General features: G+C 52.1%; 5 protein-coding genes across 5 annotated transcripts; 2 read left to right on the plus strand and 3 right to left on the minus strand.

Moving 5' to 3' along the window:
• Positions 1 to 303: 303 nt before the first annotated feature.
• Positions 304 to 2,441, plus strand: BDV14DRAFT_208301 (MDR family MFS transporter; the record flags this gene model as incomplete). Its single annotated transcript, XM_073775360.1, has 6 exons — positions 304 to 573; positions 624 to 935; positions 996 to 1,513; positions 1,590 to 1,911; positions 1,995 to 2,137; positions 2,256 to 2,441. Exons 1-6 carry the CDS (start codon positions 405 to 407, stop codon positions 2,439 to 2,441), a joined length of 1,650 nt encoding a protein of 549 aa, XP_073629285.1. The 5' UTR covers positions 304 to 404.
• A 913-nt stretch (positions 2,442 to 3,354) lies between these two features.
• BDV14DRAFT_199118 (alpha/beta hydrolase) lies at positions 3,355 to 4,698 on the minus strand (the record flags this gene model as incomplete). The annotated part of the gene is made up of 1 exon (XM_073773164.1): positions 3,355 to 4,698. One exon carries the CDS (start codon positions 4,696 to 4,698, stop codon positions 3,355 to 3,357), a length of 1,344 nt encoding a protein of 447 aa, XP_073629286.1.
• Positions 4,699 to 5,979: 1,281 nt separating this feature from the next.
• Positions 5,980 to 7,749, plus strand: BDV14DRAFT_171423 (uncharacterized protein). The gene has a single exon (XM_073768397.1). The coding sequence runs from the start codon at positions 6,149 to 6,151 to the stop codon at positions 7,718 to 7,720; it is 1,572 nt and encodes a 523-aa protein (XP_073629287.1). The 5' UTR covers positions 5,980 to 6,148; the 3' UTR covers positions 7,721 to 7,749.
• Positions 7,750 to 7,972: 223 nt separating this feature from the next.
• On the minus strand, positions 7,973 to 8,928 carry BDV14DRAFT_171424 (uncharacterized protein). Its single transcript, XM_073768398.1, has 2 exons — positions 8,778 to 8,928; positions 7,973 to 8,717 (listed from the first exon to the last, which is right to left on the minus strand). Exons 1-2 carry the CDS (start codon positions 8,907 to 8,909, stop codon positions 8,037 to 8,039), a joined length of 813 nt encoding a protein of 270 aa, XP_073629288.1. The 5' UTR covers positions 8,910 to 8,928; the 3' UTR covers positions 7,973 to 8,036.
• Positions 8,929 to 9,363: 435 nt separating this feature from the next.
• On the minus strand, positions 9,364 to 12,625 carry BDV14DRAFT_47224 (putative DNA repair protein Rad4). Its single transcript, XM_073776851.1, has 4 exons — positions 11,977 to 12,625; positions 11,721 to 11,924; positions 11,324 to 11,675; positions 9,364 to 11,280 (listed from the first exon to the last, which is right to left on the minus strand). Exons 1-4 carry the CDS (start codon positions 12,532 to 12,534, stop codon positions 9,449 to 9,451), a joined length of 2,946 nt encoding a protein of 981 aa, XP_073629289.1. The 5' UTR covers positions 12,535 to 12,625; the 3' UTR covers positions 9,364 to 9,448.
• Positions 12,626 to 12,717: the final 92 nt, after the last annotated feature.

Consider the following 12,717-nt stretch of genomic DNA (forward strand, 5'->3'; position numbering starts at 1 on the left):
CTGCTACTATTCCACGAGTCGGGTTCCGGCGGTATTCCTTGCATTGAAGAAGGGCCTGAAGGGCTTATCAGATCTGTAGGTGTTCCACCGTGTCGACTTAGGTACTGTAAGCGACCGCATCGGTGTCCGACGTCCAGCCGGAGGACCTATCTATCAGGGAGTATGAACAGAACGGGAATTGAACCCAGTATCGCACTCTAACCAATAAATTCAGATCAGTGTTCAGACTACAGCAGGTTTGGATAGCATACGTATGCCTTAGGGCTTTTCAGGTGGGTGGGGTATGAGCAACAGCGGGCTAAGATGATGCCATCGCAGGTCCCCACGATAGCTTCATTTATAACCACTATACTCCAACTTCCACTTTCTGAAAACCACAATTCAGATTCAACTTCGATCGCAAGATGTCGTACGGCACAATTGACCCCGATAACTCCCACAGCGACATCGAGCGACGCGAGATTGAAGAGCAATCGCAGGAAGACCAGCCCCTCCTCTCCAACTCCAACTCCAACAGCCACAGCGACCCCGACAAATGGAGTCCCCCCGCTGGTTTTCTCTGGATTGAAGTTGGTGCGTTTCCCTCCTTCTATTCACCATCGTCCAAAAACTAATACACGCAGCAATCTTCGCAAACGTCTTCCTCTCCGGTTTCGACGGCACAATCACGGCCTCCACCTACGCCCTCATCAGCTCCGAGTTCAACGCCGCGAATACCTCTTCTTGGCTAACGACCTCGTACCTGATTACCAGTACAGCCTTCCAGCCACTATACGGTCGGTTTTCGGATATATTCGGGCGACGCGCATGTTTCTTCACGTCGACTATTACCTTCCTCCTCGGGTGCTTGGGTTGTGCGGTAGCCAAAGATGTAATCTTTCTGAATCTCATGCGCGCGTTGACTGGGATTGGTGGGGGTGGACTTATGACTATGGGTATGCAATCACACCTTGTACATCGCAGTCTGAGGATGACCAAGGTCTAATGGGTGACAGCAACAATCATAAACTCCGACATGATCCCCTTCCAACGCCGCGGTATGTACCAAGCAGCCCAGAATGTCCTGCACGGATTCGGCTCCATCTGCGGCGCCTCTCTAGGCGGTTCAATTGCAAATACCATCGGGTGGCGCTGGTGCTTTCTACTGCAAGTCCCTGTATCCATATTTGCGCTTATAGTTGGGCGCATTGTTATTCCTAAACCCGAGAAGCCGTCTCCTGCGTTTGCCTCGGGTACTAGTGTCTGGAAACAGGTTGATCTTACCGGTGCATTGCTGCTTATACTTGGTTTGTCGGTGCAGCTTGTTGGGCTTAGTCTGGGGGGGAATGAATTGCCTTGGACCGATGCGTGGGTTGTGGGATCGCTTGTCGGCAGTGTGATTCTCCTGGGTGGGTTCGTGGTCGTTGAGGCGCGGACATCTGCTATACCTGTTATACCACTGCGTATGCTCAAAGGCGTCCTGCCGGTCTCAACGCAGATTGCGAATGTTTGTGTTGGGATGGCTGCTTATGCTGTATGCTTTCCCCTCTCCCATTTCACCTTCCCACCTCCTGCCCAACCAACCGGCACACTAACAGATACTTGAACAGTTCCTCTTCAACCTTCCCCTCTTCTTCCAAGTCGTCCTTCTAGACAGCGCATCCAAAGCCGGCGCACGCCTCGTGATCCCCTCCCTCGCAACCCCCATCGGCGGGTTACTATCAGGGATAATCATGTCCCGGTACGGCAAACTAAGCTACCTCATGCGAACGGGTGCAGCACTCATGCTAGCGGGGAATATCCTCGTGATGGCGCTGAGATTCACGGACGCAAAATGGAAATACTTCGTTTATGTTATCCCCGCGAATCTGGGACAGGGTGTTGTATATCCGGCTATCTTGTTTACGTTCTTGGCGGCGTTTGGGCATGATGGTGCGTTCCTGATCCTCTCGCTGCTCAACTGACTAGGTATGGATAATTAATGGGTGAGGTATGCTGACATTGTATGCTTGCAGACCACGCCGTCTCCGCCTCAACAGTGTACCTAATCCGTAGCCTGGGAACAGTCTACGGCGTGGCAATCACATCGGCAATCGTGCAAAATGAGCTTGTGCGGTCTCTGCCGGGCGCTCTGCGCGGAGTACCGGATAAATGGAAAGTAGTCTCCCTTCCCTTGTTCCAGATTCTATACTACAACCCTCCCTGATCCCACTACCTTACCCATGCACTCATCCGTACTGAACAATTGCTCACCACGACATTTTCTCTACAATTAGGTCATCGATGAAATTCGGCACTCTGTTAGCGCGATTTATGAACTTGATCCGGAAACTCAGCTTGCTGCGAGGGAGGTATATTATGGTGGTATTCGGATGGCGTTTACGGCGAGTGCGGCATTCTGCGCTGTTGCTGTTGCTGCGGCTATGTTTGCGAGGGGACGGGGATTGAAGAGGGAGGGGTAGGGATGTGGGACGAGGTGCATCCTCCCTCCTGTCTCACGATATCGATTTGACGCATTGGGAGTAGGGTGAGGATGGTTGTTTTGAAGGTGGAAGCGAGCTCACGGAGGTTAGACGAGGCTGAAATTGAAGAATGATGAGCCAGCATCTCGATCGGATAGGGTTGGGGGAGGGGGGGGGGTAAGTACAAGGTGCCTGATGAGATTTTGATAGTGCTAGCTAGTGCTGGATAGACGTTATTAGCTGTGAGGATATAGATAGGGAGCATAGATTGAGTATTCATGGATTTATTAGGCTAAAAGGTGCCATTATCCAGAGTACTTTTTAACCTACTTACGGTGTACAAGGCGTTCCCCTGTCGCAGATACATGGTACTAGTGGGTACTCCCTACCTAGTTAACGAGGTATTTAGCCTGCCACTGCCGGAGGGAAGGAATTACATGCAAATGGATCTCCATAGTACCTTCCATACCTGTTCCAGGGGTCCTGATTTGGAAGGTGCGAGGGGCTAGGTCCCGCCGGGAAGGAGCGACTGCCCCATCGTAGTTGCATAAATGGTAGGAGCAGTGTGTTTAGGAAGGTGCGACGGGCTTGGATGCTTCTCTTATACCAAGGAAGGAGCACAGTGAGGCTGACAAGCTTACAGCAACAGGTAGGCATGCATTTACAGTTTGTTATTCACAGTTATGGGCTCTTCCAGCTCCCCAGCTCTTTCACAAAGTTCACTTAGAGTCAGATTGTAATCCTGTTTCCTGGCCCCCAGACAAAACATCTCAATAGCTACACAGAATCCTGAGAATAAATACTATTTTCACACCTTCTGTCCTCCGATGCCTACATACCATCTGTAGGTTTTTGACCTCCCCTTACCATCCAGCACATCCACTCGCATCTCCCTGGTATACCAAGGTATACCCTACCAAAGCGTCCGATTCAACCACCCAAAAATCGTCCTCGCAAGCTCCATCCCCGCGCCAGACTGACAATGATACCCAGCAGTCCCATTAAAAACATGCAACGTCGCCTTATCGCCAATCGCCTCCTGCACTTTCTTCGGCTGCCCCTTGAAGATGGTTTCGAATTCCGCGTCGCCCACGAAAACAGGGATGTCGATTAGATGAGCTAGATCTTCGAGGTTATACTGCTTTGTCCGGGTGAAGAAATCTGCCAGGGAGCGTGTGTAGAATGCCCAGAGGCCCTGATCAATTCCCCATGCTGATTCAACGGGTAGTCTGTTCTCCTCGCGGAGGGAGAGGACAGTTTCGTCGAATTGCGAGAAATTACCGGCTTCGTATATAGCCAGTAATTCATCAGGAAGTTGTGTCTTAAAAGCCTCATACACATCCCAAACACCACCAATTAACACCGCAGCCTTAATCCTCTTCTCAAATGCCGCCGCGCGCGCAGCAAGATACCCGCCGAACGAGTTCCCCAGAAGCACCAGTCTGCTCTCGTCCACAACATCCAATTTCTCGCTGTAGATGTAATCGACCACCGGCGTAACGACATCCTCCCACGTATGTATGAACCCGATATCCTGGTTTCGGCGAACAGTGGTTTGCCCCGGTCCTTCGTAGGTAATGGCGTTGTAGCCCCGCGCAAGAGCCGGCGCGACGAAGATATGGTACGAATCTTCTTGCCATGCGTCGAAGCCATTACCTACTATTAGAGTTGGCCGCTTCTTATCCTGGTCCTGAAAACGAGAACCGGGCGCACCGAACCAGATCGCCTCGACGTCAAACGTCTCATTCGACCCAGAAACAGAAGCAGGGATCTTCACTCTTTCCCCTGGACAGTCCAGTGCGGCAATCCCCCTATCAAATGCATCCGCCTGCTCCCTCCAAAGTTCATCAATGCGCGGATCACTCCAATTAGAATGAATATAATCATCCGCGCGCCTGAAATACTGCGAAGCAGCGAACCATGTATCGCGTACATTAATAGCATCATATGCATTATCCGGATCCAGCGCCGCGGCTTTTGTTTCGTTGGCGAGTTTGTAGAAGTGGTCACTGAATGATTCGAATGAGTGGGGGATTGTGTTTTTGGCGGCGCCGAGCACGGGCGCGATATCTGCGCCGCCGGATAATGCGTCCTGTAGGGCGATTATGAATTGGAGGTCGAAGAAGGGGGATGGGGAGAGGGGGTATGTTGGGCTTTCTGAGGTGGTGTTGGTGGTGTTGGCGTTAGTGCTGAGTGCGGTGTTGGGATGGAGGGAGGCTGCTAATAGCAGCGAGGCGCTGAGACGAGGTAGTTTCATTGTTGTTGTCTTTGTTTTGAACTAGATGTCAGAGTCTTGAGATGCTTGGAGTGTATTGATGCTGGGACTGTTGCTCTATCGCGATGCTTCTCTTCGTCCTCCATCTTTTATACTGGCTGCTTGCGAACTACTTATACTGTCCAGACTCGAGATCAAATACGATGCTGCTTTGGATGGTGGTTCGTCTTCTGAAGGCAGCAGCGTACCGAGCATACCGATCCAAATTCCGGATGCCATTTTGCGAGTTGCGACAGGGAGTAATCGTCTTGACCCACTGGTATAGATAGCTAAGACCTTGATACGCACCCTGTTCCCGGAGTATAAGTATCGGGACCAAGGCAGCAAGATATCTATTTATACACCGACTCCATCCGCTACCAAGTCCACAAGAATGGATGGACTCAGGACGGCCGGATGGAGTGTAAGCTTCGCGAGCTGCGAGATGACGGCAGATCAACCGTAGTCATGGTGGGATTAGATGACTTGACATGACGAAGATCACCACGCGATTAAGCTGTAAGCCACACTGTCCGGAAAGGTACCTAGGGAGGGCAGGGTATAGGGTTCATGCGTCAGCCCAGGCCAGCCCAAGGCTGAACCCTGCAGCCTGCAAAGAGTAACAGTATAAACCTACCTAGGTGAGTAGAAGGTTATATTGAGCTCAAGACCCTACGTCACCACTATGGTTGACGCTCAGACATCCCAAGAAACCCAGCGGTTAACCTCGATCTATACCGCTCTTCCGCTGTCTCGGGGGCTAAACACACCACACCCTGATAGGCCTAACAAAAACCAAACGCCGATCCCTCGCAAGCTCCAAGAACAAAGCGGCGCATTAAACCGCATTCGGTACTCTTTTTGCGAGGGGGTAGTTTTATTGGTTCTTTAAATACGCTACAGGCACCCGCCAAGCACAGCCATCCAAGCCCTATGGTGCTTATGCAGATGGGCCTTATAACGACAGCGTATCCGTCGCAAAAGTAGCCCTCTTTTTGGCTTTTTTCGCCTTTTGCTGCCCTGTTGTACGTTTACACTGTTACATGCTTAACTTTATTTTTTGATTGATCGCGAGGTATCGGAATTGTTATCGCATCGCTAACGGAATCACCTCGCTCGCAACATGGTCAATCGAGGACCATCGAACGGCTGCACAACATGCAAGCGCCGGCGCGTCAAGTGCGACGAAGCAAAGCCCTATTGTAACGCTTGTCAGCGCCTCGGTCTCGTCTGTGGCGGGTACAAGAAGTATACGCGGCTCAAGTTTAAAGACCAGAACCACAAGTTCATTGGACCCGCTGGCGTCAAGGTTCCTATCCTGAATCGAGACTACCTGAATAGTCAGGTCGGGGGTGGCGTCGGACTACTAGCTGCAGGCGCCTTGCAACTACAACTGCGAGCGCAGCCCGAGCCAGACACATCCGTGCCGTTCTTCCTTCTGCACTACGCTGCCATGGGCCGGGATTTGGGCTCTGCACGTGGCTTTTTCGAAGTGCTTATCCCTGTCTATGTAGCCCAGCGGCCGGGGTCTGCGCTGTCAATGGCTGTGGAGGCTGTGGCGAAGGAGGTGCTGAGTCTTTGGCTATGTGGACATGGTAGTGTCGCTAATACCCTCCAATCGCATTCGTTAGGAGGGACCAAGGGCGAGCCTGACCCTTACGCGCAGGCCGTTCGATGCCTTCGGCGGACTATTCAGGATTCTGAAGAACGAGGCAGACCAGCGACCGTGATGGCAGTCTTGACACTGCAGTTGTATGAAAACCTCGCGGCCGTTTATGGCCTTCGTGCCGCTTCATCTGTACATCATGACGGCGCATTGTCGTTGCTCCCGTTTGTAGATTTGAATTCGGAGCCACGTCCTGACTCTAATTCATTTTCTGTCGGTGGTGGCAGCGCTGATGCAATGGCGAGTGAGTACATTCGACGATTCATTCTGCACACAGAAGTCTCCTCGGCCATGCGACAGCAGCGGCCTATACGAGAAGCCGCGTCCTCATACTCATCTCCGTCCAAATCATCATCTCCGCGCGTTGTACTCGGCTGGGGTGGTTTGAGTATGCTCTCTGCACCAGATAACCCGAGCTCTACACTTGATGCGATTGGTGCCTCTGTTGCCGAGTTCCAGGCCCGCTATTGTCAGCTCGTGGCGCAAAAGGGCTCCTTCATGCATGAATCGGCGCAGGAAATTTTATCGCAGTACCGAACTGAAGCAAAGCACCTCGACGACCAACTCCTAGCATGGGCTCAAGCGGTACCGGAGCATTGGCAACCTGTCAAGGTCGACCGAAATCAAAAAATCGACCCATCAATCACCACGTATCGATCATTCTGCGAGGTATACCCATACTGTCAGATCGGAACAATTTGGAACCTATGGCGCGTCCAGCGCCTCTTACTCGTCAAAATCATTCTTAGCGCCCTCTCGCTGACAATGACACTTCATGTCGTCCCTGGTGGTGACGAAATCGAACTGCTGCCCAAAGAAGAAAGCCCTAGGTCACCAAAGCCGACGCATGAAGAGACCGAGGATTTCATCACATATACCCACGCTTTCCAAGATATAGTCGATTCAATATGCGACAGTGTCCCCTTCTTCCTCGGCAATCGAGTCAGTCCATCCGTCATGGCTGACTTTACTGACTCATCGATCTTGCTCCCACAATATCCGAAACAATTCCCTGCTGCACCTGCACCACCAGGAGGATCAAGGAACTGGTCCTCTGCAGAAGAGCACAAGCGCCATGTCATTGCCCAAGGCCCATGGCACGTTATGAGTCCACTGAGTCGTCTGTTGACGCTTTTCACGGAAGACGATCACGGCAAGCACCTTGCAACATTCCTGCGACCAGGGCAGCACCAGTGGATCCGCGAGCAGTTCCTTCGAGTCACAACGTTGATTAGGGTCCGGAATCCGTCTGCATCGACAGGTGTAAAGGACATCAAGGGGGCATCCAAGACGGGGGCCACGGTTGAGGATCTTGCGAGGGGCGTAAGGAAAGGGGCAGTCTTCATGAGCGGACCGTAAAAGGCTTTAGGAAATGATTGATAGGATGGATAATGATTAATGAAACTGGATTACCTGAGTGAATAGTCAGCGTTGTACTGAGAGTGCATACTTCGCGCCTTCCTAAGTAACGCTCTATCAGTGGCACAGAGGGAAGGTACGATACAGTCGATCGCGCCTTCCTCACCTGGCACAGAGATATATGGCAGGTACGGCCAGGTCCCGACCCGTCGCTCCTTCCTTTATCACCAGTAAGCACTTCTAGGTGGCACATCCACAACACAATAATGCCATATATTCAAATACAAGTCTATATACACCAGCCTAAAACACAAACTTACCTCCCCATCCACCCCCCATCAACAGTAACCAACTCCCCAGAGACATAAGCACTCGCCTGACTCGCCAAAAACACGACCGGGCCCTTAAAGTCCTCTGGCCTCCCCCACCTGCCCGCCGGAATCCGCGCCATAATCCCCGCGTTGCGATTATTATCGTTGATCAGAGCTGTGTTCATATCTGTTGCAATGTACCCCGGCGCAATCGCATTGACGTTTATACCCTTGCTCACCCACTCGTTGCTTAGTGCTTTTGTCAGCTGCGCGATTCCGCCTTTTGAGGCCGCGTAGGCGGGGACTGTTATTCCGCCTTGGTAGGATAGTAGCGAGGCGACGTTTATTATGGAGCCCTTTTTCTTGGGTGGTGCTGAGGTTGAGGTTGGATCGGTGGAGGGGAGGGAGAGGATATGCGCGCCGAATTCGCGGCAGAGTGTGAATACGCTTGTCAGGTTAACGTTGATGACCTCGTCCCAGTCTTCGTCTGGGAATTGGTGCGAGGGGTGGCGGCGCTGGATCCCGGCGCAGTTCAGTAGGATTGTTGGGTTGTGTCCTGACGTTACGAGGGTTGGGATAATGGCTTTTACGGCGGCGCGGTCGGAGAGTTCGGCGGTGTGGATTGTTGCGCGGCGGTGCAGGGTGTTGGAGATGTGGTCTCTTGTTGTGGTGTTGGTTTCGTCTCTCTATAAATTGAAATATTAGCTATGTATATCTCAGATGAAGCTCGAGAGGGAGGGACGTACCTGAATCAGAATAATATCCGCCCCCGCCTCAGCAAGCGCAATGGCCATTGCGGCGCCAATGCCGCGGGTGCCGCCCGTCACAAGGGCCGTCTGGCCTTCCAGAGAGAAGAGAGAGGGGATCGAGTGTGCCATTTTTTCTGTTTCTGTGGTTAAAGAGTGTAAAGTGGGAGAATGAGAAGTGCATGGAGGGGTGTTATATATGGACTGATGCGGGGCAGCCTAAAGAGGATGTTTCCGTTGCCGTCAGAGCCCGATACTCCCCGCATCGGCTATTGTCTGGGGTCGGCGGAGCTCCGACTTACCTTTCTACAGAGCACACCAATTACTTAGGACTTGTGGACTTCATCTTGTATGAACGGATATCAGAGCTGTCGACTTATGTGTTTGCTTCTACTCATCTATTGGAACTTTTTCCTATTTCTATTGAATGGATGCGGCACACAATCCACGTTGATAGTCTCCGCGACCAGTGTCCGGCGATCGGATATGTTTCCGCGAGCCCTTAATAAATTTTCCACAGATTCAGGTCAAGTGTTACGACGTTTCCGAGAATCCCACCAGAGGAATTTATAGAATACAATGAGGCACTGTTACAGTTTCTGAGAAAACCACACATTGTTGACTTTATATATTAGATTTAATACGTTAGGCACACTGTTTACCCATTGTAATCAAGCAAGCCACTCCGGAACAGCATCCTCATCATCCGGATCCTCAGACAAAAGCGACCCTCTATCCAACTCATCCTCTTCAAGAGCATCATCTTCAACTTCAACTTCTGCTTCAGTATTTGACCTCACAGACTCAGGGACCCCTGTAGGCTCCACCGACTGCGTCCGCGACTGGACTTGCGACGGGGCTCTCGAGAGTATTTCAACACTCACAGACCCAGAGGCATGGCCATCTACAGACGACTCGACCAGGATGGGTGTATCAGGGCCAATATCGATACCGGTGGAGACGGGGGTATTGACTGAGGATGTGACGGAGATTGGTGCCTCGATGGAATTCCCTAGGGCTTTGGCGACGGGTGGTGGTGGGTGGTTGTTTGTGGTGTAGGCAGTGGATGTGTTGTTGGGCACGACGACGAGCTCGTATTTGGGGGCTGTGTTCTGCCGTTGACGTGGTTTCGGGACAGGGACTGGGCTTTCGTCTTCGGGCATGAAACCACCTCCGAGGTCATCCTGTTCCATGTCGGTTCGATCTGGCGCGGTGGGTTGTGCTGGGCCTGCAGATGGAGCCTCATCCTCAGATTCAGGAAGGAAACCACCTCCTATCTCATCGTCCTGGACAGTAGATGACTGAGGTAGACCAGGGGCATTCGTCATCTCAGCATCTTCCGGGAGAAAGCCACCGCCCATTGCATCAAGCTCCTGGCTTCTTTCCAATACACTAGCTTCATCTTCATCATCTGCTTCGCCCTCAACAGCATAGCCCTTAACGCGCTCAGCAATGCGAAGCTTGAGCAGGAAAGTCTTCCATGCGCGAAGAACCTCGGCGCTTCTCTCTTCTGCTGCATTCCGAAGTTTTTCCTCCTCAAACGCTGTCAGGACCTCTCGAACGGCCTCACCATATTCTTCTGCAACAACGATTCCTTGCAGGACGGCGGTGCCATGCCGGCCCTTGAAGTTGAACCCCGTGACGGCATCGGCGTAGTCTATCCCCAATATCCGCGCAGCGCGGGAAGCCTCAAGATGTTTTATGTGAACTCCACCAGGAGGCACCATACTGGGAACATATACGTCCAGATTTCCGTAGGCGTTCTTGGGTATCCTCCCCTTGACAACTGGTGGCGGAGTGTAGACCTCCGTTTGGAAAAATGCATACAAGGTTGTTTCCTCGGGCTCCTCGTCATCTTCAAGTGTGACCCCCCTATTTCTCGCTGGTATTCGCTTCAAAGCCTGTTCGCCCAGTTTGATATCCCGCCCAAGACGGTACCACTTATTCGCGCTCCGAAGAGTATGCACATCAGACCGACGATAGACTGGCTCCGACTGGCCCTTGGTCGCTGGCTTCCCAATACTAACATGTCCTGTAACTCGTTTCGGAAATATGACTTCGTTGCTCCGAAGATGTCGTTCTAGCGCGTAGATAGGATGATCTTTAAAGTCCTGTACATTTCGCGGCATTGGTTCGGACGCCGTTTTCGCAGTGAGCTCTCTCATTTCAATTTCGTCGCGGTCTTCTAAGAACGGTTTTTCATAATGCTCAAGAACCCGTCTCCACCAAGCTTCGCCATTCTTCGTGGACTCAACGCGGAGTTTGCGGGTTTTCGCGTTGAACACTTTCGTATATCGGCGGGTGACATCCTTGGCCGAGGCATCTTCTTCGAACGCTACGACATAGGTGAGTAAGTTAAAAGGATCGCTCGCCGGCGGCTCGAGCCTATGTGGCTTAGCCAGTGTTCTTGTCACCATCGGGTCAATGACGACCCATTTCTGCAACGCTTCATTGTATGCTTCGACCCAGAAGACAGGATATGATGATTCACTAGGCTTCGGTCCTGTCACCGTCAGTCCTGCTCAGTCAAGGGACGTTTGACATACGAGTTGGAAGTGCACGCCGCACTGGGGCGGGTTTGGGGTTGGTGAAGTTTGGACGACCTAGCCTTCTGATAGGTGTTGCCTTTGAGGTGTCGGATTTTTGCCCATCGGTATGTGAATCATGGTCATCAGATGATATGACAATATGTTCAGGTTCTGGTTTGGGGGGGATTTGCGTTTGCCCCGAGAAAGGGAGAGGCTGGAGGGAGCAAACAAGTCGTGCTTCGACCGCAACAGAGCGTAGCATTGCGCAAAAGAGTTGAGCGCCAAAGTCGCGAGAGCCTCGCATCGTCTTGGCTTGATCGCAGAAGTCTTGTTTTGAGAGGAAGACCTCGGCATCCGACATTATGTTCTCCTATAATATGTTAGACGATTCAATTTAGGGTTGAAATCTACACACAGTCCTCCGTTTGAGAGAATCAGAGTCATGCGCCCAGTGCGGCCGCCGAAGCCCAGGGTTTCTGACTTCGAATCGCCTAGAAAATACATCCCCAGCCTGGTTGAGGCCGTCGAGAAACATTGCCGACCGGATGTGTTGAGACCTCTCCTCGGGCGGATTCAGCTGCGATCTTATATGCTTTGACAGTATTTTCTTGACGTGACCCTACAGATTTTACATTTAGATGGTCCAACAAAATATAGACTATACAACGCACCTGTACGTCTTCGTCGTTGCACCAGAGATTACGCCGCTGGACGTGGCACATCAGACACAGGAGATGCGTTTTATGGATATCCAGTCGCAGTTTCTTTTCCGCCGCAGTTACAGGCTTGCGCCGGACGACTCTTCGTCCCTGGCCTTCCTGCTGACCAAGTGTGATCTGAAGCGGCTCGTCGTCTGTAACAGAGCTTGCAGCGGGAACTGCAGGTTGCTGTAGATCGACCTCCTCCCATTCCATGTCCGACTCTTCTGATTCTGAGGGTGAATTATATACAGTCTGTGGTTGTTTGGCCGCATATTCATCGACATCTATTGGATCTTCTGGGTTTGCGTCTTGCGCCGGGCTCAGCGCCTGGGCTGCTGTGGCCCTATACCCTGCCGGCTTGAACCGCTTAGCCGGACGACTCGATGACGACGGTTCATTCTCTCGAGCATCCGCCTCAGCTAGCATCTCTTTGTAAACCTCCGGTATATCGTCCTCGTTGCCTCGCTTCGATCGGCGGGTGCGATTCGCTCCGCGCGCGGGGCGGCCGGGGCGCGTCCGGGACGACATCTCTAGGGCTTGTTCGTCGCAGCATGAAGAAGACACGCGCCCGAGCGAACAAAAGAAGATGCGCGGTATCTCAGCAGTTGATAGAGTCGTGGAGAGCTTGAGGGGAAGATAAGAGGACGCGACTGGGAGAGTCGCAGCTCGTGTTGAGTCAGATCACGTGGTCGCAACAGTGACTGACGTAAT

Source organism: Aspergillus stella-maris (assembly GCF_047715825.1).
Source record: "Aspergillus stella-maris strain CBS 113639 unplaced genomic scaffold BDV14scaffold_20, whole genome shotgun sequence".
NCBI lineage: Eukaryota > Fungi > Ascomycota > Eurotiomycetes > Eurotiales > Aspergillaceae > Aspergillus > Aspergillus stella-maris.

Coding starts and splice junctions, on each gene's coding strand:
- BDV14DRAFT_171423 (XM_073768397.1), top strand. CDS start 6,149: ATGGGCCGGGATTTGGGCTCTGCACGTGGCTTTTTCGAAGTGCTTATC.
- BDV14DRAFT_171424 (XM_073768398.1), bottom strand. CDS start 8,909: ATGGCACACTCGATCCCCTCTCTCTTCTCTCTGGAAGGCCAGACGGCC. Junction 8,718..8,777: donor CGGATATTATTCTGATTCAG/GTACGTCCCTCC, acceptor TTCAATTTATAG/AGAGACGAAACCAACACCAC.
- BDV14DRAFT_47224 (XM_073776851.1), bottom strand. CDS start 12,534: ATGTCGTCCCGGACGCGCCCCGGCCGCCCCGCGCGCGGAGCGAATCGC. Junction 11,925..11,976: donor GCAACGACGAAGACGTACAG/GTGCGTTGTATA, acceptor TAAAATCTGTAG/GGTCACGTCAAGAAAATACT. Junction 11,676..11,720: donor ATTCTCTCAAACGGAGGACT/GTGTGTAGATTT, acceptor AACATATTATAG/GAGAACATAATGTCGGATGC.